General features: G+C 39.6%; 3 protein-coding genes and 2 non-coding genes across 5 annotated transcripts; 3 read left to right on the forward strand and 2 right to left on the reverse strand.

Moving 5' to 3' along the window:
- Positions 1 to 3,957: 3,957 nt before the first annotated feature.
- LOC131461446 (zinc finger and SCAN domain-containing protein 22-like) lies at positions 3,958 to 8,916 on the reverse strand. Its single transcript, XM_058632704.1, has 2 exons — positions 8,646 to 8,916; positions 3,958 to 7,120 (listed from the first exon to the last, which is right to left on the reverse strand). The coding sequence occupies exons 1-2, from the start codon at positions 8,824 to 8,826 to the stop codon at positions 6,207 to 6,209; spliced, it is 1,095 nt and encodes a 364-aa protein (XP_058488687.1). The 5' UTR covers positions 8,827 to 8,916; the 3' UTR covers positions 3,958 to 6,206.
- Positions 8,917 to 9,666: 750 nt separating this feature from the next.
- gnl3 (G protein nucleolar 3) lies at positions 9,667 to 16,594 on the forward strand. Its single transcript, XM_058631180.1, has 15 exons — positions 9,667 to 9,783; positions 9,979 to 10,037; positions 11,472 to 11,612; positions 11,842 to 11,961; positions 12,043 to 12,123; positions 12,216 to 12,351; positions 12,619 to 12,722; positions 13,288 to 13,435; positions 13,931 to 14,018; positions 14,117 to 14,294; positions 14,967 to 15,109; positions 15,323 to 15,456; positions 15,631 to 15,770; positions 16,009 to 16,096; positions 16,176 to 16,594. The coding sequence occupies exons 1-15, from the start codon at positions 9,771 to 9,773 to the stop codon at positions 16,271 to 16,273; spliced, it is 1,671 nt and encodes a 556-aa protein (XP_058487163.1). The 5' UTR covers positions 9,667 to 9,770; the 3' UTR covers positions 16,274 to 16,594.
- Positions 13,056 to 13,192, forward strand: LOC131461929 (small nucleolar RNA SNORA47). Its single transcript, XR_009240834.1, has one exon. It is a non-coding gene; the product is annotated as a small nucleolar RNA SNORA47 (small nucleolar RNA).
- LOC131461927 (small nucleolar RNA SNORD19) lies at positions 15,862 to 15,935 on the forward strand. Its single transcript, XR_009240832.1, has one exon. It is a non-coding gene; the product is annotated as a small nucleolar RNA SNORD19 (small nucleolar RNA).
- Positions 16,595 to 18,505: 1,911 nt separating the features above from the next.
- On the reverse strand, positions 18,506 to 24,342 carry glt8d1 (glycosyltransferase 8 domain containing 1). Its single transcript, XM_058631181.1, has 10 exons — positions 24,200 to 24,342; positions 23,938 to 23,975; positions 23,386 to 23,484; positions 21,683 to 21,893; positions 21,475 to 21,592; positions 21,290 to 21,374; positions 20,556 to 20,668; positions 20,266 to 20,432; positions 20,040 to 20,152; positions 18,506 to 19,076 (listed from the first exon to the last, which is right to left on the reverse strand). Exons 2-10 carry the CDS (start codon positions 23,951 to 23,953, stop codon positions 18,892 to 18,894), a joined length of 1,107 nt encoding a protein of 368 aa, XP_058487164.1. The 5' UTR covers positions 23,954 to 23,975; positions 24,200 to 24,342; the 3' UTR covers positions 18,506 to 18,891.
- Positions 24,343 to 24,816: the final 474 nt, after the last annotated feature.

The following is a 24,816-nucleotide window of genomic DNA, read 5'->3' on the forward strand; positions in this document are numbered from 1 at the left end:
GTAAAGGCTTAGAGAAGACACAGCCATTTAGTAACCATGTAGACAGTCCATAGAGCTTCTTAAAGCTGGCATACGGAACATATTTTCAGTGTCGACAAATTGAACATATGTTCTAACTAAAAAATAAGCTGAAGCTTAGACTCATCTGACCACAGAACACGTTTCCACTGCCCTTCAGTTCAAATCGCCTTTGGCATTTCTGCACACAACCGATAAAAGGCCTTTCACTTTGCTTGTTGCTGTTTCTCGATACAGCCATGGGCTGTGTTACATCAGAATAATTCTCCCAAGTACTCCCAAGCCCGTGTCCATCTCAGACGTGTGACACTTTCTCATATAATACTTACTTGTTCACACACTCAGCAGCAGCTTGTGCCTGAATCCTCTCAAGATCTATGATGATCATGATGATCGGTGCGTCTACATTTAAACTGAGAAAAACATAAGTGTATTTTAATTCTGCACTGAGAAACACGGCTCTACACGGTTCAGTTGGGTTTCCATGACAATATAGTACCTCCACGTGGAAGAGGTCATCACAGCGGCTGCATGAAACTGCCGTGACTTTGTTTTATATGCGACACAAACAAACTAGCGACTAGTGACTTGTAAAGCAGTTGTCTTCGGTGTAACTGAAGCATCAGAATCAGTTAATTTAAAGGATTTGTTCAGTACTTCCTCCATGACCGGAGCACCGACTCCATCTGACACAGACACTGAACTGAAATATAGTGGCAGGGTTTGTGCTGCGGCTCACGGCTCACGATCGCTGGCTTTCGGCAGTGCTGTCACTAAATAAACCCGACTCCTCTGTTAAATGATGACATTTTGGACAATTCCTTGTTAAATGTTGGAGATTAACCCACGTTTTCAGGATTGTTGCATTTAGCTTTGTATTACTAGAATAGGGGTAGTATTTTTGAAAAGGTGTGCTTCCCAACCTCAGTTTTGAATGACGATATGTTGAGAGATATCGTTATTTTTTTTTGTTCCATGCCCACCAGTGACTCTTGGTCCAAGCCTTGGTCTGAGGCTTGAAACTGAAACACTAATTCCACACTTTTTAGACCCACTCGTAGGGGGACGGGATCTCATTCCCAGAATGTAAACAGTCACGCTAACAGGACCAAGTGTCACTGATAAAGAAAAGAATGAAGATATTTCTCAACAGAGGAAACTGAGGTTATATTTATTAAGCTATTTATTGCCAGCACCTTTGTGCCCTCTGAACTTGCGTGACCACTACTACATAAGCAAGTCTCATCAGGTCAGTTAGAATATCATGTCTGAGAAACGTGAAAGTACCAAAGACTTACTGGAATCAAACAATAAAAACAAGGCAGTATCTCAAGAGTTACCGTGGTTTGATTTTTATCCATATATGAACAAAAACCTACAAATGCTGTTTATTTTTGCATATGAATGTTTGTGATTATTCACTTTAAATGTTTTGGTGTGTGTGGGGGGGTACAGGGGTTTGTTTTGGGGGCCCTGGTTTGTTTTGGACACAAGCAAGGTGGGGCTCTAAGGAAAAATGCTTGGGAACCACTGCTCTACAACATATGCAGTTATAATGCTTATTTGATAGTTTCCCTGTTGATTTGCCAGGCCTTGCAGTATCATAAAATCCTAAAGCTGGGTGATTTATCTTGCCATTTATGGGCCATCACCACCGCAGGAGGAAAAACACTCAGATTTCCTCTCTGTATCGCCTGAGGGTTCAAGGAATCAGTAATATGACATGCAGTCCTGTGGACTTAAGGTCTCAGACAGTACGTGTCCACAAGTATCAATGTTGGAAAAACCACTGTGATATGTGGAGACAAGGTCAAGAGATGGCTGGACTGAAAGAAAGAAAGAGTTGGAGTGGAGGAGGAAGTGATGGATGAAGGGGAGACGGAGCAGGATCAGAGAGACAGAGAGGGTAGATAAAAAGGATGTTACTTGCGTGAGGAAAGAAAGATGAGAATAAGAAATTAGATGGAAAAAAGCATAAGACAGGAAAGAGCAGAGGAGCGTGAGAAGATAAAGCATGGGCTCAAAGGTCTTAGAAGCACACACAGAATTCTATATTTTTATTTTGGCATAATCTGCAATACACCAGTGTATCATGGTCTGGTAAACACTTCAAACTAAATCTGATGTATCTCACAGATGAACAATGTACTGGATCAAACATGATCCCTATACGTGACAGGCGGCAAACCTATGCTTAGTGCTTGATGCCGCGCTGTTCTCTTGTATTTCTATCATATTTGTTTCTTCATTTCATGAGCGTTTTTTTTATCAAACCTCTCTCCAAAAATACAGCCAGAGAAAGAAAGAAAAAAGGATATTGTACTGTGGTGTTTGCAAGTGAGCTCTGTAATCCTATTGTAGACAAAGGAAATTCATGCAGTGCTCATTATGAATTGTTTTCTCAAGGCGATTAAATAAAAATTATTAGTCTGCATGGATAATTGTATTAGTGCAAAGCTGCGTTCTCTTTGGCCAAAATCAAGTGTGGAAAGACTAACAATCGTTAATCTCAAATTTGTGTTCAGTGTTACAGCTGCAGCTCAAATGAGGTTATGGTTATATATCTATTTGCGTTGCATTAATTGAAACTATTTAAAGCGTAGGTGCTGATATTTGCCAAAGAAAGAGAGGAGAGGGTCTCTAGATGAATATGTGACCGCATCCACTGGACTGTACGGGGACGTAACATTTGTGGGCTCGTCCAGGATCTTTTATTTAAAAGGAAGAAATGTAAGCCAGTGTCTTTTTTTTTTTTTGTTGTTGGCAGTGTTGATGTCAGGGTGTCTCCTTCTAGCTGTTCCACCTAAAGACAATCGAAAAGCTTCCTCAGATGGTTATATTTTTTCCCAGTAATCCTGTAAAACACAGGATTTTTTTTTTTGGTTTTTCTTTTGTACCTCCACGCAAACAGAACGTCTACCCATATAACCTGTCTATTCTGGTCAAGTGGGGGCTGGTCTAGTGAAAGTGGGGAAAAAAACAATTTTCAGTGTCTTGTTTATTTTTTACCCCAGTTTTTTCCATTTCAGATATCAGTAGCTTTTAATTAATAAGAACAAAATTGAAAATTCCCCCCTGTGAATGGCAAGTTCACATGTAAGACAGGATATGTATTTTTTTTCCCTTTTCTTCTCTCACTCATTTTTTACACAGTCCACTTAACACCTCGGGATAGTGAATTAACCAGTGAGATGAAAAAGCATTCAACTGTTTTCATCAATTTTTGTCAATGAAATAAAAATACAATATTTCACCTACCCCCATAGTGCCACAGACTGATAATGTTGTTTTGACTTTAATAATTCAAACATCACCCAAGGACAGCCAAGGAAACTGAAGGAAATAGAAACTACGCCACCAGGTGTTGTATATATGTTACTACACAACCATGAAGCAAATAATTAAAACACTGACAAGCTGTAGGTGCATGTTGTGTTTGGTTTTATTAAAGCAAATGAGAAAATCATTTGTATATTATAGTTAATTCTTCACGTAAACATGTATGTCCTCATCTTATAAACATTTGTATATGAATGTTTGACTTTTCTATAGAAACAGAAGGGAATGTGTTGATAGACTGGGGAACTACCTCAATAAATGAATAAATAAATACATGTGTTTTTGGTTTTGTAGGGTGATGTATGTGTTTATGATTTAAACAATGTACACAAAGAAGTGTTAAAAGTTGTGATTAATGTATTGGAAATAGCTAGTTCAAAATCAGAAATGACAATTAGAAACAGACAGATTTGCTAGTGTCATGATTCATATTGGGTCATAATGGTTTGTCATCTTTAAAAAGTATTGTGCATATGTAAAAAGTTTACTGTACACTGTATTAAACTATGTGTTGGATAAATAATGACAAGCACAAAGTTAACCTGCACCTGTGCCTGTTAGACCTTTGCCCAAAATACAATCCAGCACAATAACAACAGATACTCAATGTCTACTTTATTAAAAAATAACATTTAATATGCAATGATACAACACTGTACATTAGAGTGTGTGCCGGGGGAAGTAAAGGTGTCCCAGAGAAGACGTGAAGGGCTGCTGGTCAGCTGTGTGTGGACATGCTGCATTGTCTCATGCTGCATTCATCACATGAAGAGGAATCACGTTTCATTTTTATCCTGTTTTTCTTTCTTCTGAAGACAAGACGGGGCAAATTCAGAGTGGAAAACCCTGAGTTTCTGACTGGTGTGATGGACGTGTTTAATCAGACGTTACTTTACCATACAGTATGTGGGCAGCCCCCATGTAATGAATGCAGCATTAGTCCTGAGAGGAGAAAGTTTTAATGTAGGCTCCACTGTTTTAATGGGGTGCAGTCAGTCCAAGACAGGCAGAGGAAGATCCCGATTCCATGATAAATCAACCACATAAAAAAATAGCTTGCATGTGAATGACCTCTATGGAGTAAATGTGGAGGTGAACATTAATCTTTTCAGACCCCTGTGGAAGAAAAAAACACAGATATGTTCAGCTAATACTGTATGGCCCTACCATAGAGTGAATTTCTGCCTCATATTTGATTGATGCCCATAGTGCTTGTCATTTAAAAAGAAGGACATAACAATAGGGCTGTCACAAAAATTCACATACATGTTCGATACTTATGGGGAAAGATCAAATTCGAACCTTGAAAAACCCAACAGGTTCAAAATATACAGCCGAGAAGAGCATCAGGACACTGATGGCCTTTTAACCCCGGGTATATTAGGCAGTCGCGTTCTGTGTCCCACTTTTCAGCACCCTTCTCGTGAGGTGGCCCGACTCCTAAAGGGCGGGGCTAATATGCACTATGTCGTCTTCTTCCTCTTCTTTGTGGAATTATTTAAAGGCGTGTCACAATGGAACAATGTCACGCTAATTACGTAGCTGACACAGCTATTGGGGTGCGTTACATTTGTAGTCAGAACTCGGCTTTCCAGCTGGGAAACACGGAGCCACCTGTGTGTAGGGGTTGTTATTGACTGGTATTACAAACAACGGCTATGGGTTTTTTTCTCCAACTTCTCTGGGGACGTTGTGAACTCGGAGGTGACTGGTCACTGCCAGCTCTAATTTCCGAGTTCCGATGTAAATGGAACGCAACATTCACAAAAACTGCGATGAAAGCCAGCGAGATCAGGTTTTACCTCTAAACAACCCCGCGGAAGACCTCAAGTGCTCTGAAACACTTGGTGGAAATGTGGCATTTTAACGACAGAAATCGGAATATCTCCCAAGGATTACGGTGTCATGTGATATATAATTGAATTTAATTTGAGGAAAAAGTGACAGTCCTACACCACAATATTCTTCAATATATGACAGGGTGAGAGTAGTGGTATCTTTTTTTTTTTACAAAATGTCCCATTTCACAAAAAAAGTGGAGCAGTCTCGCAATAGGACAACATGAGCGGGCAATGTCAGATGGCAGTATTTAGCTCTGCAACAATATAAAAAGCACTGAGAATAAAACAAACTATTGTGAGATCTAAAAACTTAGAACAAGTGCGAAAACAGTCACCTTCTTTGTTAAAAAAATAATAACAATAAAACAGCCAAGTCCGTAGTGTACAGGGACATTTCACTTGCCATTTGTTTGTTAAAAATGCTACATAAAAACAGAAATACCTATCGGCAGTGTTAGACAAACCTAGATCTCACACAGGTTTTACTTTCCAATCTTCTTGTCGAGCAGACGATTTCACGTACACAGCTATTCTTAATTTTAGGTCCTAAAATGATGTTAACGATACACGTGTAAGTGGTGTAGAAGTGTGAATTTAAAGATTTGAAGTGATAGTAAGTGGTGACTATGCTGGACATTGTTGCATTACTTATTACATCTCAGTTTCAAGGCATGTGTGGAAGACTTCATCATGCTAATTATGCGACTAAGGGAAAAAAAAAAGGCTAGATTATTCAGAAAGGCTAGCTAATAACTTAAATTGTGTCTTGGAGATGTAATACTCAAGTGACAAGTACAAAATTAAGTAAATCACATACTAAATTGGCTAATACAAATTCTAATGAGGAACTATTGTGAGGAGAAGCATTAGAATAGATTACAAAAAAAATATTTCTCTAAGAATTGCAGAATCCCACGTTCATGGGATCCAGAGAAGAGACAAAAGCCTTCATGGCAGCCCACATTGTTATGATTCATAAACTGGTTGTTTAACAACACACTTGCATCATCATTGCCCTGAGAAATATGTTCCCTCACGGCTATGGGTCTGGAGATGCCTTTTAATTTTGTCGGAGCGGCTGAAGCACTTGCCACACACAGGACAACTGTATGGCTTCTCCCCAGTGTGGATCCTCATGTGAACTTTCAGGTGGGCCATCTGTGTGAAGCCCTTTCCACAAATCTGGCAGCGGAAAGGTTTTTCTCCTGTGTGGCTCCGCTGGTGCTCCTGGAGTCTGCCGGAGGAGCTGCAGCACTTCCCACACACGCCACAGCGGTACGGTTTTTCCCGCGTGTGCACTTGTACATGCACGTGCAAGTGGCCAATGTGACTAAATGCTTCCCCACAAACCTTGCAGCAGAAAGATGACATGTGTCCTTGTAGGGGGGATTTCTGATGGGGACACTCTACAGCGTTAGCTCCCTGGTTACGCATGTGAGAAGGCTGTGCTCTGTTTGCTCCAGCTCCCTTAGCACCAACCATCTGTCCACCATTCTCCACTCCAATGATGTCAATGTTGTTTTCATTTGAACAGTTAGGGTTGACTGGCGCGAGAGGCTGAGCGCCACTGTTGGAAGAAGTAGAGCCTCTGTGTCCACTTCCGCTCTCTGCTTTTACATGCCTCGATGAGCCTCTGGAGTTGGGATCCCTCTCTCGGTTCTCAACGCCCTGACTCTGAGGGAGGTTGGACGTGTGAGGACCATCCTGGGGATACTCATTTCCAACACGTGGCGTAGTAAACATGTTCTCAGATGTGCTGCAAGAGCCGTGACCCCGAAGTTGATCGTCTCCTTGGTTGGCTCGCAGATCTCTTTTGTCCTTAATCTGGATTGGAATACGCTCTTCATGCCCCATGCTGGGACTCCACTCACGCCGTGGATGCTCACCATCCTCCTCCTCCAACAGCGCCATGGATGGACGATCTAAGAACACAGGAGAAAAAGGTTCAGCTGGAAATGATCAGCCCACAACAGCAAACACATCCTCCACCTCACACAGAATTTCATAGGTCATAGGTTTCTTGATCATTTCATTACTTGTTTGGTCCTGAAAATGCTAAAAAGGTTTATGTGCATTTCCCAAACCTCAAAATGATGATGTTCTCTAATGTTTTGTTTCGTCCACAAACCAAAATAATTCAATTTTAATGAACAGGAAAATATGAACAGCCGAAAAGCACTTGCTTTAATTAGTTTAAAAACATTCATACCAATTAGTCGATTATTAAAATGGTTGATGATTAATTCAGGAATTGGTTAATAATAGATTAATTGTTGCAGCCCTACAAAACGTAAACATCACTCAAGTTAAAGCTGAACTCGTCACTGTTGCTGACTGATTAACAGAAAATGTGTTATTAGAAAAATCACAGCTGTGGTGACTGAGTGCTTTAACACTTGGCACATATTTTCACACATTTTGTAAGTATGCAGCTGTTCTTTATCTGTACTGAGGTTTTCTTAGTTTTTCCTATGTATTTGAGTCTTTTCTTCTTTACCACACACCTGCCTCAGGTACTGACATTACATCAGCTGCTGCGATCTGACAAGTTTACTCACGGATGTTCATTATTGTGCAATGTCATTGCATTTGCTGTGCTTAAAGGCACATATGACATGTTGTGTGTTGACAGTGAATAATTGTGTAACATTTTTCCTTGTGTTATTGATTTTATCTAACTTTACACTTGGCGTTCGCAATTTTGTGACTTTGCCTTCATGTTTTCTTATCTCTGTCCCTGATTAGTTTTTACTTTGTTTGTATTAGCACTTTGTAAAATTGTGTTTCTACAAGTGCTATAAACAAAATGATGACATAATTATTTTGGAAGCCCAAAGTATTTAACAGTAAAAGTAAAGGAAAATTATAAAGTGTAAGGGAGAACATGTTGGCAGATACTTTAAGCATTTGTGTATGTATGTGTATATATATACAGTATATTAATTATGTTTTACAATATCTGTCTCTGAAAATCAAGTGAAATTATCAACATCATAACAACTAATAATGACAGTTTTGTCAACACTTGAGCAGTGGTTTTAGCTGAAGGTCTGTTTGTGTGGTTGTTTTTAAAAGCAGAAAAACAAACAATAACACGCTGTCCACAAAGTCCGTGTTACCGCTTCAACCACTATCAAGTTTAATAATGAATTGTCAGTGTGAGTGTGTCAACATTCAGGTGGTGACTTAGAAGAAGCTGGATGCTAACTAGCTGCCGGCTAACCTGGCTGAGCTGCTAACGAACAAAGGTTGCTAGCGCGCTCCACAACAGTTGCTAACGTCAAGTAGCTCAGCTAAGGCTAACTTGTGTGGAAGTGGGGCTTCAGTATCTTCAAGTGGTAGTTGTTGTGTTATTGTGTATGTTTCATACGCGCAGCTATTAACCAGTTCTCACTCTTCCTTTAGCATGAAGTGCTTAGACCGTTACTAGCCGTCGGCGCAGCTAACCTGGCCATATTTCAATCCCAGCGTCTCGCAGCCTGCGTCTCAGATGGTCGTTCTCCCGCTCCCGGATCGCGATCTCCTCCTGATACTCCAGGATCGTGTCTTCCACAGACTTGTAAATCTCCTGCGCAGCAAGCATGAGGCGCTCAGTCAGGAAGACGTTTAGAAACTGCAGTTTGGTCATTTTCTTGGGTTGCACTCTCTCTCACTATTATCGAAGATGGACCAAAAAAAGATGCTCGACCCAGTCACGTGACCCGGACTTTTCTTCTTCTCGTTCTTCGACCTCTTCTTCCAACCCCCCCACCCTTCACGCAAACCCTCCACTCCTCCCCCCGGTGTGGCAGATGGGTGCGTGCTATAAACTTCATTTTGAACTTTAATCAAATAAAATAATGACATAAACGACCAATTTATTAGGTACACCTAATACACTTCTAATCAGACAGTCATAAGACAGAAACTGTGTATTTAGGCAACCCACCTGGTGCCGTAATGGACAAAACCATTGCACACTAAAGTGCTCTCTCGAGGCACAAGATGTGCGCTTAAGTAACCTCTTGAGTGGTAAAAACATTACTAAGTGCCAGACTGGCTAATATTTATATGTGGCAGTAGGTGTCCTTAAAATTTTCGCCCCTGTCCCTCCAAATAACTGTGCATGTCACTGTCTCCATTCCTCCACTAGTTTGGTGGCTTGTTTATCTTTTTTCTTTGAATAAACTTTATTCTGAACATTCAACAAATGATATACACCCACCTGCACATTAGGTACACCTGTTTAACTGCTCGTTGATGCAAACATTTAATCAGCCAACGCAGTGCATTTATAGATCTGCAGGTTCAACCTGGAAAACATTTCACTTTCTTTTATGTTAAATTTATCAAGACAATTCTGAACTTTTGAAGAACAATTTTGTATGAGTATTTAAAACAGCAGACATAACACAATTACATCCATTGCTGCTATGAAGTCTCTCCAGAGGAGCGCTATCACTCCAGGTCAACAGGTGGCGCACCACTAGCCCCACACCAGCTGAAGCGGAAGTGAGTGAACCTCAGACAGACTTGTGCCTTTCTCCACGTGTGTCAGTGTCTCAGTCACGTTGGCCGGACCACTGTATCACCATGAAACGACCAAGTAAGTACTTATATCCAGCGACATTTATATTAAACATGCACATTTATTTAAAACAGCTTTATGAATTTTATGGCTTGTGAAAGAAGATTAACGGGCTAACTGCGAAAGGCTGTCGTGGTATAGTCTGTTAGCTTCGTCGTTAGCTTTGTTAGCTGTTCAAATGTCGTTAAACTTCTTGTCTGTTTCTGTCTTCAGAGTTAAAGAAAGCGAGTAAGCGCTTGTCATGTGCCAAACGTTATAAAATACAGAAGAAGGTGAGTGTCTCTCAAGTTTTACGTATATCTATATGTCTTGTTTCAAACGTAGTTCATTAGCACAAGCCTTCCACACGTTTCTGCACTCAAGTTATGTTTAAAAATATCTATTAGGGCCGAAACAGTTAATCGATTACTAAATTAATCGTAAACTAATTTGATATTCGGTTTGAATTGGGTTTTTCATAACATTTAAAACACGTGTCTGAATATCTATCTTAAATGTGAACATGTTCTGGTTTCTTTGCTCCATATAACAAATAAATCATTAAAACTGAGTCGTTTTTCAATTTATTGAAAAAAAAATCTGAATGGAAATATGATTGTGCGGGATGATTGTTTTTTGAATTTCCCTGTATTTACTTGCTTGAGTAATGTACATGACTATGGTTATTGAAGCAGAAATGATTAAAAGACGCATGAACAGAAGCATCTATATGATGTGGGGATTGTTTCATGTGCTTAAAACGTTTGCGTTAAATTAATAAAGTTTGTGTATAAGAGTTATTTTCATAGATGTGTGTTAGGGGTGCAACGGATCAAAAAACTCACGGATCGGATCATTTTTCGGATCGGCAAAAAAAGGCTGGCACAATCTTTTCGCTGAAGTTAGTGAGCGACGGCGCATCGTCGTAACGTGGCTCAAGCACTTTCAGCATGTGTTTAAAGCCCTCGTTTTGCACAAGCGAATATGGCCTCATGTCTGCACTTATAAACACACTGATAGCGTTTGTGATGGCTTTTGCCCGGTCTGATTATGCAACAAGGGGATGCTTAAATGCCGCGGTGATAAGCGGTTGTTGAGCAGCCTTCGTTTTCACTCCTGTTAGTGATGTCGCTTCAAATGCGTGGCCATGCTTGATGTGTTTTCACTGTCATATGGCTTTCTTGTGCCACAGTGCCGACACACCGTCACGGTTTTATCCACTAACCTCATTCCTTCGTCATTATATATTGACAGGGAGGCCAAAATGCTCCCATACCGGGGATTTAAATGACGCGGGGCGTTCAAGCTCCTCCGTTCCTCCGCTCGCCATGACCACTGTGCGTGCGCACAACTTTTTTTTCATAAATCAATCCGCGGATCACGTGTGTGCCGAACCGAAGATATTGATCCGAACGGATCACTGATGATCCGTTGCATCACTTTGTGTTTACATAGTTTTTGTACATATAGATGTTTAAATACTCATACACATTTTCCATAAATATTTTGTACTTAAATTGTATTAATCCTTTTTACCTGGTTTATAGTATTTTGATTCCTGTGTCTTGTTTTTTGCTTTACTGTTTGTTCATTAATTTGATGTTGCACATGTATAATCATGCCATTGTTTTTGTCTATTTTTTAATAATAGCCATTTTTTAACAAATTATTTCCTTCAGTTTAACCCCATTTGAGTCACATGCCCTTGTTTTTTTTTTAATCTGTAGGTCCGTGATCACACCAGAAAGCTGAGAAAAGAGGCGAAGAAGAAAGGAGTGAGCAAACGAGTGAAAAAGGACTGTGGGGTTCCCAGCAGTGCTCCCTTCAAAGAGGAGGTCCTCAGGGAGGCAGAGCAGAGGAGGCTACAGGTTGGCTCTCATCTTTCATGCTCACATACTTTGTCAAAATAATGATCCTTTATTAATATGGTGATATTTTCCTACATGGTGCTGTTTTATACTACATAAACCCTGAGGATGCCTTGGGGAAATGGGGCTATATAGTGTTTGTGTGAAATTTCTTTGGTACTGTCTTTTACACAACAATACTGCTTGTTTGATTGTATGTTTTTGTTTCTGAATGAATTAATCCCCATAGATTGAAGAAGAAAAAGCGAAAAAGAAACAAGCTGCAAAAGAGGAGCGAGCCAAGAAGAGGAAGCAGGATAAGGAGTCTGCTTCGAAAGAAAAAGAACCCAAGGCTAAGAAAGCTCGACAGGTAAAGAAAATAAAGTGTGAAAATGGTTAAACAATTTTATTTTCAACAACGTCGAACAACCATTTCTCCTTAATTTTCAAGGATGAGAATGGAAAGCCGTCAGGGAAACGTTCTACCCCAGACAAGAATTCAAAACAGTTTCTTTGTGGAGAAATAAATAAGGTACAAAAATCAAGCCCAATTTTGTTTTTGACTGTTGAAAACACTGCACTAATACTCATGTTAATACTGCTGTCTGGTCTCCCTCTTTTCAGGTAATTGATGCATCTGATGTTGTGATTCAAGTCCTCGATGCTCGTGATCCTCTGGGGTGCAGGTGTCCACAGCTGGAGGAGGCTGTGCTACAGAGAGGCGGCAACAAAAAACTGCTCTTTGTTTTAAATAAAATAGGTAAATGGTCACACAGGATGTCCAACATTTTTCCAGTGTGCAACATCCTTTGTTTTCTTTGCACTCATTTGCATTTACTTTTTATCAGTTTGTGTTAAAGCTTTAACGGGATATTTCAAGACTTTTCAAATCATTCGTATTTCTATTCAGGCACATGATGCCCATATGAAAATGTTAAATAAAAATGGGCAGATGGGAACTTACCTACTTATAACAGGTTTTTCTTCTGTCGTAAATTACATGACTAAAATACATTTTGTGTTGTAGACCTGGTGCCAAAAGAGAACGTGGAGAAGTGGATACAGAGTCTACAAAAGGTGTTTCCAGTTGTGGCGTTTAAAGCATCAACACAGATTAAGGACAGAGCAATGGTAGGAGTTGCATCATCCTATTAAAAAATTGTGTTAAAATTAAAGTAAATGTAAGGAATTTTATCTGTTTGTTGACACTCTGCTGCTATTTACATCTCGAACATTTGTTTCATCACAAGCTTTTGAGCTAAAGTCAACTCTACTTGTTTTGTATTATGTGCAACACAAACGACATATCAACCAATAATTTACATACAGTTTACATCCTCGCAAAGATCTACCAAATTGAGTTTGACCCTTTTTAATGAGCCTGCTCTTCCTGCTATGATTCTGTACAAGTATTTACAGATTACCCCAAAACATTTAATGCTGTGTCTGTCAGTCATTGAAATATGGAGGACTGAGAAGGTTAAGCAGCTTGTGTGGTGCTGCTACAACTGGTTATAGCCTCCAAGAATAACTAACAAACCACAACATGTACTGGCTCTGACATAAACAGAGCTGGTTTGTGTGTGGTTTGTGAACAAAAATAAAATCTAACTTATTGATATGTTATTTAGACAGTGAGAGGCAGAGCCCAGTGTTTTTTTTAAATTGATTGAATATTTTTCTGTGTTTTGATCAGGAAGCCACAAAGACCAGGATTGTGGCATCGAATGAAGTCCTTGATAGTTCCAGAGGACAAGTCTGCTTTGGAAAGGACTGTCTCACTGAGCTCCTCACAAGATACGCAGCTACCACAGAGAAAGATATACTCAAAGTGGGCATAGTTGGTAAGCACACACTTCTGTAACATGCCGTATTTCCACCGGCCCTACTAGCCTCGGCATGGTTTAAGTAGCATTTCCACTAGCATAGTACCTTGTACCAGGTGCTATTTTTAGTACCTGCTCCGGCGTCGTTCCAAAAGCGTGCTGGGTAGATACTATGCAATGATTGGTTAGATTGCCGGCCACTGACTGGCCAGAGTGCCGTCACAGGAAGAGACGCCCGACACAGAGGTGTCTGGTCCGTGACTGGCATCACACTGCTGCCGTGTTTCAGTTCAGTGCCTGGGTCAGACAGAGTCTGAATGGAGGAAGTACTAAACAAATATTTTGAATTAACTGATTCTAGTGATTTGATTCCGTTAGACTGAAAACAACGGCTTTACAAGTCACTCGTTTGTGCGTCGCGTATAAAATGAAGTCACGGCAGTTTCACGCAGCCATGCAGTGATGACTCTGCACATGTTGAGTAGGTAAGAATCATGTTTGTTTCTCCCTCAGGTTTCCCTAATGTAGGGAAGAGCAGTCTCATCAACAGTTTGAAGGAAGTCCGTGCCTGCAACACCGGGATCAACAGAGGCACCACAAAGTGAGTGACGAGCGTCGTGTTGGTTTAAAACACTGGTCTGCATCACATTTCTTCCATTTTTGCAGCCCAATGATTAAATGTTATGTTCAACTCTGCAGATTCATGCAGGAGGTGCTCATCTCAAGCACCTTAAAGTTAATCGACAGCCCCGGAATTGTGGCGTCGCCGTCCAACCCTCCGGCCTCAATGGCTTTGAGGAGTCTGCAGGTGGAGGAGGGACAGGAGACTGTGTTGGAGGCTGTTCGGACTCTGCTCAAACAGTGTGACAAGACCCAGGTAGGTGGGGATTTTCTTGACAACAATGACTTGTATCCTACCTCTCCAGGGCTTAAAACATAATCAAAGAATTTGTTATTTTCCAACAGCCGCTGCCATGATAAATAAACACAAAATCAAGCTATTTTATCTTTTAAAATGTATTTTATGCTTTATGTGCGACACTTATGAACACTTAGAGTGGCTGTGTTATTTTTTCTTCAGTGGCAAGGTGTTCAATCCTGGGTCTAATGACTTTGAAATGCATTCAAGTTTTTAATGTCTTTTTGCTCAGATTATTCACCTGAATGTAATATTCAGGTGAACATGCCCATTTCTTAAGGTTTTTTTTCAAGAATAATTGTTGGGAATATGCAAATATTCACTTCTAATGTGTGATTGGTCCAATTCATAATCATAGTCTGTTACTGTCTTTGACAAAATAAGTTTAAAAAAAAAAAAGAATAAGCTGGAACAGAACATGTGGCTGTTGAGATAATCATAAATATGATATAGCTCAGTATCAACGAGACTATCGCAGAGGAAGACGCGTGTGGTACAGCATTATCCCACGTGACGTCAGCTCGTATTAATACTGGTTCAGACTCGCTGTGTTACACACACAATCACAATTCATTTATGGATGAATCTCTTAGAAATGAAATGGATCGTGATCTGTCGTCACTGTTTCAGGTCATGCTTCGGTACACCGTCCCAGACTTCAGAAACTCCCTGGAGTTTTTGGCCATGTTTGCCAAAAAGCGAGGTTTTCTTCAGAAGGGTGGAGTCGCCAACACGGAGCAGGCAGCCACGGTCTTCCTCGCTGACTGGACAGGGTGAGTTTATATTTACCTACACCGTTATGAAAGGTTGGTATCTGCGGTGCACCAGTGTGGAAATGAGGACAAAAACGCACTTCTGGATTTTAATATGAAGACTTCTAATCCAACTCTGATCAAACACTGTGCCTGGAAAAACTACATATATACGTAACTGTAGGAATGTGTATTTGCCTGATCTTGATTTTTTGTTTTTGAATGTCTCATCAGACCTAAGCTGAGATACCACAGTAAGCCATCAGAGGACAGTTTACCTGCGTACCTGTCAGAAACTGTAATCTCTGACATGCAGAATGGCTGGGACCTGAGCAAACTGAAAATGGCAAATGCTGAAACATTAAAAGGTAAATATTTGTTGAGCCTTTATTGCCCCCAATTAAATAGAATCTGCCAATACCGAGTCCTGATCCGATTCTAGTATTTGCCAGGTACAGCGCTGTACTGAACACCATTTTCTCAACAAAATCCGTAATCCGTTTTGTTCCTTTTACTAAAACTGAAACTGTTTGCTTTTAAAGGTGTTAAATTTCCATACCAATCCAGCAGCATCAGCTTCGTCTCTAAAGGCCCGACTGCTGGTCTGCTGAACGCCAGTGAAATTGTGGAAGATAAACCTGCAGCTAAAGTTGCACAGAAAATAGAGATGGCGACTGATGAGGTAACTGTACTATAGATGGTATTTTATTGTGCATTTTTTTTGTTGCCGGCTTAAAAGCTGTTGGAAGTACAGCAAACAGACTGGTCAAGCATGGAAATGAGGATAAAAACGCAAGTCTTGATTTGTTTATGAAGACTAATAATCCAACTCTGATCCTGCTGAACTGAACATACACTTGTTTTTTCTAATGAGATCATTTTGTGTCTGGAAGATTGTTTGACATCTCTTCTTCTTGCAGCCTGAACAAATTTCTGAGGAACCAAATGTAACAGAAGAACCAGAGAAACCCGAGCAGACCGAGCAGACAGAGCAGACATCACTCATAAGTAATCATTGTAATTGATTTTTGTTCTTCTAAAATGTGAAAACCAGTCATATTTTTAATATCTTACCTCGTGTTTGCAGAAAAACCCACAAAGGTGCATTTTCCCGTCGACGTCAACCTTTCTGCAGCTACGGCTTCAGCAGACGACGCCTATGACTTCAACACAGATTTTAAATGACCTTCATTTGTCTTCTGACTCAACTAACGCTCCTGTGTGTTGATGCAAGATGCAGATTTGGACTTGGGAAAACCCACATTACATGACTCGAGCTTCGTTGTCGGTGTGTGGTTCATATCTGGAAGACAGCTGGTTTTCTAAATGGAAGTTTAACCTTCATTCAGTTTATCATTGACTGTAGGAGACAATCAGTGGCCGTGTTTTATCACTGACGTCTCCTTTTAAATGTCCAGAGGTCATTCACAGCATCTTGAGTCACTGCAGAATAATGTATATAGGTGATTTACTGTAAATGTATTAAACCCTCTATGTCTAAACGTCCGTCAGTCACTTTGTGTTTTGTTCTTGTCTTGGACTTAAAATACACAAATTTGCTTTAGACGTCCTCAAATGGTCCCAGCAGTTAGTCTGTGGATGTCATTAGAAGGTAATGGGTCCCAGCTGACATGGGGCGAGAACGCGACCCTTGGTCAAACCAGGATCCGAGAATGACCTCCTCGCTGGGAGCCAGCAATACTAGCCACTGCACCCATGTGTGTCCCTGTACGGACATGGCATTGTTAATACCTACAATCCATAATGATCAACTCGCGTGACACTATAGTAATTAACCGTTAGTGCTCATGGGGCACGGATTATGGTAATAATATACATCTCCTGATATGGACATCCTGGAGGTGTACAAAATCTATTTTGTGTCGAGTCAAAGTTATGATACATTTTACTTTACTTAGTTTTTGTTCATAAAAATTAGCCAGGCAAACTTTCTTTTTTTAGTACTTTTTTGCTTGGGTGTGCTTTGATACTTAAAATAAGTTGCTGTGTTATAATAGAAAAAAAAATCCTACTGATTTCAGTCTATGAATACATTAGCAGGGGTTTGTGTAAATATATATTAACTAATATGCATTTCAAATATCTTTGCGATGAATCAGGGGCCTTGATCACTGTATTTAAGCTGGTGACTGTTCATCAGTAATCATTTACTAATATGAAGAGCTTTCATTGATCCAGCACTCTGCTAAATGTTTTTACTGGATGTGTGTTGTGATTTGTTTTTTACAGCAGAGACATTTCTACAAAACAAAAAAGGTGTAATAACACACATACTGGGCAAATAAAACCAAAACCATTATGATAAAATGTTACGTTTTATTTACGGACTGTACAAAAGTATTTACACCAGCACGGTGAAAGCGTTTCAATGTGTATCAAAACTCTTGATGGTAACAAACGTGGGGGACAAAACGTCAAGTGGTTTCCATTTCTGCAGAGACAAAGTTTGAGTCGACCTCACTCATGAAATGAAGAGCAGCAAAATAGTGATTATTGTTCAACTTGGCACTGCACCATTAACCTTTTTTAATTGGTGGATGTTGAGGAGAAAATACTTGAACTGAGTAAACTACTGTTAAAACAGGTTAAAAAACACAGGACTGATGATGCGTGTAATAAAGAATAAAATGATTTTGTCTCCACAGGAAGTGATGACGTGTTATCATGAGCAGCTGCTTTAATGGAAAACAGAGGTGTTTTTAAAACAGGGCCACATGGTGGACTAGTGGCTAGCCCCTGCTAGCGGCCCCTGCACAACCATGTGACTCTGTAATAAAACTTAGTAAAATAATTTAGCTGCTTTTGAACATAGTGTTAATGATGCAAGTGGTATATAGTGATTCAACAAATAATCATTAACTAAATCAGTTTTAATTATCGATTAATCCGTTTTTTTTTTTTTAAATGATTAGCCTATAACAAGTTTTCAGATTTTTATTAGTTGCTTAAATGTGAATATTTTCTGGTTTCTTTCTGGTTCCATGTAACTAAGAAATCATTCAAACCGAATAATTTTGGTTTGTGGACAAAACAAGACATTTAAGAAAATACTTTCAAGGTTTGAAAAACACTGAAACATTTTCTGGATTAACATTTTCTCAATTAATTTCTTATAATTAAGAAAATAATTGTTCGTTGCTGCCCTAATCTCAGCATACTGTCACAAATTTCCTCTGTATCACTTTATATCAAATGTGAGAGGGATAAAAAAAAAAAAGACAGAAAAAGTGAGACGAGAGTCCACTCACTCATTTTATTGTTAAAGGTTTAAACTGCCTTTTAGTGTTAAAGTGGAAAGAAAATGCAAAGGTGCTCACAGAAAAAACTTTAAAGAATTAAACAGAAATCTTAAGTCAAACAATACTCTGGGTAAGTCTGTAAAAAATACCATAGCGCTGAAAATATGAAGTATTTTATTTGATAAAACAAAAACTCTCTAGCTGTGACAAAGTATCTCATCACTGTGGTGTGGAAACGATGCGTATGTCTGTGTTTCTTCAGGTGCCAAAACTTTGTTAACATGTTCAGAATGAACCAGTGGCGCCACAGGGATAAAAATACCGTCAATGTCTCTTTAGAAAAGGACTGAAGGATCTCGAGTTGCTGCACCTGGTACTGAGAAAAAGTCCATTCTGCTCATTTAAGGGAAATACACAGGTTTGCATGATCAGTGGATGATAATGATAATTTAAACATAAATCTGGCCTTACACAGTTCCTGAGATATCAAAGTGTGTTTGTGTGTGTGGTCCTGCAGTAACACGGCTGGCCCAAAGGTTCCGTCTAGCTGTCGTCTGCGTGTCGTCGCACAGGGTGAAATTTTCCCGTCGGGTCGGGAATGAACCACTTGTCCCACACATCGGAGAACGCGGACGTTCTGCCCCACGGTTTATAATGTCCATTCCAGTGGAGGAGTTTGGCGGCTTTCACAAACTGTGGCGAGTATCGGTTTCCAGCTCCCGTGTTACCTGAAAACAAAGATCAATTTAATCATTTAGTGTGTGTTCAACTGCTTGTCAACACAAATATCTGAGCAACCAATTGTATGGCAGCAACTCAGTGAATTAATAAAATGTCTCAAATAGTCAATATCAAAACATGTAAATATAAATCATAGCCAAAAATATAAAACTATGTTATTGAAGGCGTACTTCCTGTTGCCAGTAGGTGGCAGAATGACTAGCTATGCAGGTTATCCCATTGGTCCAAAAAAGAATAGAGATGGGGCGGACTGTCTACTGTATGCCATCCCTGCTAACATACTTTTAACCACTACCACTGTTGCCGTGGTAACTGACACACAGATTTAAGGAAGGTAATAAATGTGGTTTTAACCACAATTCCTGCAAAATACATCCCAAAACTGGCCAGTGAGTGGACATGTTCATGTGTTAGTGCCACAATCTTTCTCAAGAAACAGTAATTATTTAAGACTGCCCATGTGGAAAATCAACATACAACCAATGGTTTGCTTAAAAAAAAGAAGACAATTATATTAAGTAGTTGACAACAACCACCTTGGTTGACATCAAATTCAATGACTTTTCAAGGGCTTTCCAGGACCAATTCACCCAAATTCAAGGACCAAATGCGCTGACACTACTTCATCCACTTTTTATTGATCTGCATCACACTCTGCATCTGGACAAGTGATTGTCCTTTGGATCTTGTCAAAGTCGGTCTTAATTTGACAAATTAAGACCAACTTTGACAGTCATTTTCTTCTTTCCGAAGCATCATGTCATTTGCTCGCTCTTGCTTAACGTTACTTGCTTATTGTTCTGCATGGAAGAGAAGCAATGTAGGGCATGAAACAGTAGGCGGGAGAACTAAATATCGATTTCTTTCTTGCACAAAAGTCATGCACTTTCAATGACCTGTGTCTATTTAGGGTGATTTTCAAGGACCCATGGGAACCCTGAACAACTCACCCAGGTGCCTGACGTGCCACATGGGGTCGATGTTGGAGTGACGTTTGTAGAAAACGATGAGCAGAGGAGGAGTGGTGATGCTCTCTGCCAGTGTTTTACTGTAGAGATCCTCCCTGCAAAAACAAAGACACTAAGCTCACGACAAACAGGACGAGTGAAGTGGAGTAAAACTGCGCTCAACTGGATTTAAATTAAACAGAAATGATTCACAGTGTGAGAAACGCACTTTGTGTTGAGCTCCATCCAGTGCTCCAGCTGCTGACTGATGTTCTGGTTCTTCCACTCGGTCAGGTTGGCCACGATGACTCCTGGGTTGAAGGAGCATGTGTTGGCTCTCATCCCCAGCTTTTTGATAGACGCCTTCTTAAAGTCCAGGAAGCCTAAGTAGTTATTCTATTGAAAAGGTTTTCCTTATGTTAAAAGTGGCCATAATGCTTTTGACAATTTACACACTCTCATTACTGTTTTTAATGTCACTTAAAGGAGAATTATCAGTTTATGTTAGCGTGTGTCTACCTGACTTCCTGCTCCTCGGACAATGCCTTTGGCAGAGGCGGAGTCACAGTCTTCTGAGAAAGCAGCTGCATGTCCTGGTTTCAGGTTGGTTTCAAAAAGCTCCTGAATGTCTCCTAAGAGCCAACACAAACAGAAATGCATCTCATCTACAACATCCTTCTTATATGTTTCATTAATTATACAGTTTGAGAGTTACTGAATAAAATAGTCCAAGGAAAACATTTTTAATGACAAATAACAGTAAAATAGTCTCTATTCGTTTTATTCTGTTGGTTATTCTCTTTCTTAGTAAAGAGGTTTTAAAAAATAATTGTTACTGAAGAGAAAAAGGGGGATTTTATTTATCGCATTGTCCAATTTGGACAATGTAGGAATGGGAACGTAGTTGGTGCATTAACGTAGAAATGTGAGGATGTGATATTGTGATGCATCATGGAATCAAACGGATTAGATAAGATGCACAAACCTACTTTTAGAGCTGCAGCAAACTACAATTGTGATGTTTTCAAATGTCTTATTTTGTCCACAAAGACTTAAATGATTTATTTGTTACATGGAGCGAGGAAACCAGAAAATATTCACATTTCAGAGGCTGAAAAACTAAATGAAACTTGTTTTAATTATTAAAACCAATTGAACCAATTACCAAAATGGTTTACAATTATTTGTATGTCAATTAATAGTAGATTAAATGTTGCAGCCTGCCTGCTTTTATATAGTGTCTTAGTTCTTACCTTGTACAATGATGTCGTCATCCAAATAGACGGCTCTCTCTGCTGTAGGGAGGTATGTAGGCAGATAGAATCTGGCAAAAGCCAACTGCAAAATATAAAACAGAAGAACAAGAAATTATATCAATTAAAAAAGATAGCACTGATAATTATGCTGGGATTATTTTAAGTGCATTCAGTTTGCTGACCGGTTGTGCCGCCTCCCTTGTTTGAGGATCTTTAGAAATCTTCCCACTGAGAAGCTCAGGTTGGAAAATAATGATCTTGTACTTGATGTTTTTCAGCTTCGTCTTACTCAACCAAAGTCTGTTGGTAAAGAAAACAACAACAACTGTGTCAGACACACGTCACTGGAATCATGTGCATGTGAAGACTTGACTTGCTCCACTGTCTCACTTTAGGTGATCTGCTGTGTCATTCATGGTCACAATGGTGAAGACAACATTGGCTCTGCTGTTCTGGTAAACACTGTTCATGGCAGCGACCACAGCACCGAGCCTCTCCTCAGCAGCAGTGATGAGGACAGGAAGCTCCTCTCCTTTCCTCGCGGACTCCAGTCTCACGGCGGGAGAAAAGTCCGCCTCAAAGGGAAGAATCATCCCTGCATCTGCAAAACACAAGTACTCAAAGTCAAAATCTGATTCATTTGAATGCATTTTTATAGTCTGAAGGGACACAAGAGTGGGATATTCAGTGGGAAATAGTGACGCTTTCATAGGCACAGAGCAGTGAACGGCGCCCTGAGGGACTTTAAAGGTCCAGTATGTAAGAATTGGTGGCATCTAATGGTGAGACTGCAGACTGCAACACATTGTTTTTGCTTTTCCCATCAGTGATAGTACCTGGTACCTGGCTTTATCGACAGACAGACTGCCGGCCACTGATTGGTCAGAGAGTGTCGTCACTGGAAGAGTCATGAGCGCGATGTCCGACACAAGAATCAAAGCGAACAATGCTGAACTATAGATCCAATATAAAGACTTAAAAATCCTAAAAAAATACGTTAATCTCCAACATAGATCTCAATAATAAAATCTCAATATTTAACAGAGGAGTCTGGTGTATTTAGTGACAGCACTGCTGAAAGCTGGCGATCGTGAGCCGAATCACGACCCGTTCAGCCATTTCAGTTCAGAGACTGACAAATACTACTGTCAAGTCCTGAACAATTCTGTGAACAAATCTTTTTAACTAACTGATTCTAATGATGGAGTACACCAAAAACAACTGCTTTGACCGTCACTAGTTTGTGTGTTTGTGTCGACATCACAGCAATTTTGCACAACGACCCCGCCCACATTGAGGAGGTACTACGAAGTAACGGAGACGGCGTGACTGATACCAAACAGAGAAGAGTAGAATCAAGTAGTGCTAGAACGGTATAATGTAAGAGCTAAATAGAGGAATCCCCTGTTTACCGCTCTTATTTGCAAGCCTATCAGGGAACTACTGCTACTTGCATAGCAGATAAAATGTCGTTCTTCTTCATTTGTGTAGACAGCATCTGCACCAAGAGGAGTGGATCTAGACACACAGATAATGTAAGAGTTGTGACATTTCTGTCCTAATTCTATTTTCAATCACAGGAAAAAAGTGAAGCAACAGTCAAAGGGAGTGAGACAGACAGAGAGATGTGAGCCACAGCCAAACACTTGTTATTTTCATTTACGTAAATGTAAACTATTATTACACCAGAAGCTTAGTCAGTCTGGACCTGCTTATCATGAAATTGTTTATTGATTTACGCTCAGTAAATACTGTTTCTACCTTTAAAGCTAAGATAGGTTTAAGAGCCATGTGACAACGGTTTGTATAATTTTACGATAATTACATATATAATGAGTATCTGCCCAGCTTTTTTAGGGATTAGTAATTGCTCTACAACTGTGAGGCAAGTTGTTCTGTGCACATTTATATTATTTTAGTATCAAGCCTAACCTGATCTTCACTCTCTTTTATATTTGCTTGTAAACGTATCTTATTGTAAAGCATACGGATAATCCTTTTACTATTTACTGCTTTCAAGTTCTTTAGTAATTTCATGAAAACATATATACAGACCTGCTCTTAGTGCAAAGACAGTGGAACGTATACTGTACCTGTGTTCTCCTTGTGTAGAAAGTCACTGAGGTTGAGGAGATTTCTCTGAACTATGATGAGAAAAGCTACAGCCAGCAGCAAAAGGATGACCACATTGACTGGAAGACAGTGAGAAACATAAGTAAACACCTGTTTTCTGGCTAGTTTTATTACAGCAATATTACCAATTTCGTCCAGGTTTCCATCACTGTTTTAAATCCACATATAAAACCACATCTATAAACTGCAACTAACGATTCTCGATTCATTAAATGTTTGTTTGGTTCATCAAATGTCAGTAAATGATGGGAAATCTTGATTGGTGTTTCCCAAACCTTACAATGATGATGTTTATCAGATGTCTTGTTTTGTCCACAACCCAACATTTTTAAGTTATTTTTAATAAATTGTTTTAATGATTTATTTGTCAAATCGAGCAATGAAACCAGAAATATACACATTTAAGAAGCTGAAAGATCAGGAAAATACATACATTAATCGAATGATCATTGCAGCCTTATAATGACCTGTCACATCGACTGAACTGTAAACATAATTTCAGAGTGACTCACCTCTCCTCAGTGTCATGTTAACAGCCGCATCCGTGTCTCTAATTAAAATAAAAACATAAAACCAGATGTGAACTGGATTAGCTTGATGTCCAGTGATGACTCTGCTGCTGCTGCTGCAGCTGTTGCATGAGATGCAGCATTAACATACAAAAGTCCTCGTCTGCGAACCAGTGGCTTTTAACTGCGGCTCATTGCACTTTAATATAAATAATATACAGTACAAAGTGAGTCACAACTAAAAAGAAAAGAAAAGAAAACAAACCAAACACGACAGCAACGAAGTAATTCACGCTTTAGCCAAACTGCCACCTCAACATCTGCAAGTTTATTCTTCCTCACAATTACACAAAATGATAGCTGCCCGCGCGTTTGCCTGACTTTAAAAGTTGCATGGCTTGCTGTTTTTAGCATTCAAAATTGATGACGAGTTGTTTCATTGCAAATATGGATTATTGACAGAAAATATAATGGATGGATTTAAAAAAAAAAAAAATGTATTGAGGAAAAGTACATAAAAAACAAATACAGGCCAGTCATTCCGGAAGAGAAAGCGTTCCACTGATCACACATTTAACTTCTCAACTGAACGGGGCACTTTGCCCCATCCATACCAGTTATAGATCTGCGATCCTGCGACGCTGACGGATATGTACCTACTTTAATGTCAAAACGGCAGATTCGGGGATTTTAAATACAAATAATGTCATATTACGATATTTGAAGAACATGTGTTGTGATTATGACTTATTAATATATATATTTTTTCCAAACGGGTTGCATACAATTTAAATCTTCATACACACCATTACTTTGCCCATTTTACACAACACTACTTCCTTTCACCCTAGCCTTCAAAATAAGAGCCCCCGACTATAACTG

This window comes from Solea solea, chromosome 6 (assembly GCF_958295425.1).
Source record: "Solea solea chromosome 6, fSolSol10.1, whole genome shotgun sequence".
NCBI classification, from domain to species: domain Eukaryota; kingdom Metazoa; phylum Chordata; class Actinopteri; order Pleuronectiformes; family Soleidae; genus Solea; species Solea solea.

Excerpts from the sequence above, each read along its gene's own strand:
- glt8d1 (XM_058631181.1), bottom strand. Across the intron at positions 21,375-21,474 it reads CAAGGGAGGCGGCACAACCG|TTGGCTTTTGCCAGATTCTA; the intron begins GTCAGCAAACTG and ends TATATTTTGCAG. Across the intron at positions 20,669-21,289 it reads TGACGACATCATTGTACAAG|GAGACATTCAGGAGCTTTTT; the intron begins GTAAGAACTAAG and ends GTTGGCTCTTAG.
- LOC131461446 (XM_058632704.1), bottom strand. The coding sequence starts at position 8,826 with ATGACCAAACTGCAGTTTCTAAACGTCTTCCTGACTGAGCGCCTCATG. Across the intron at positions 7,121-8,645 it reads TGGGATTGAAATATGGCCAG|ATCGTCCATCCATGGCGCTG; the intron begins GTTAGCTGCGCC and ends CTGTGTTCTTAG.
- gnl3 (XM_058631180.1), top strand. Across the intron at positions 14,295-14,966 it reads AACAGTGTGACAAGACCCAG|GTCATGCTTCGGTACACCGT; the intron begins GTAGGTGGGGAT and ends TCACTGTTTCAG. Across the intron at positions 15,771-16,008 it reads TAGAGATGGCGACTGATGAG|CCTGAACAAATTTCTGAGGA; the intron begins GTAACTGTACTA and ends TTCTTCTTGCAG.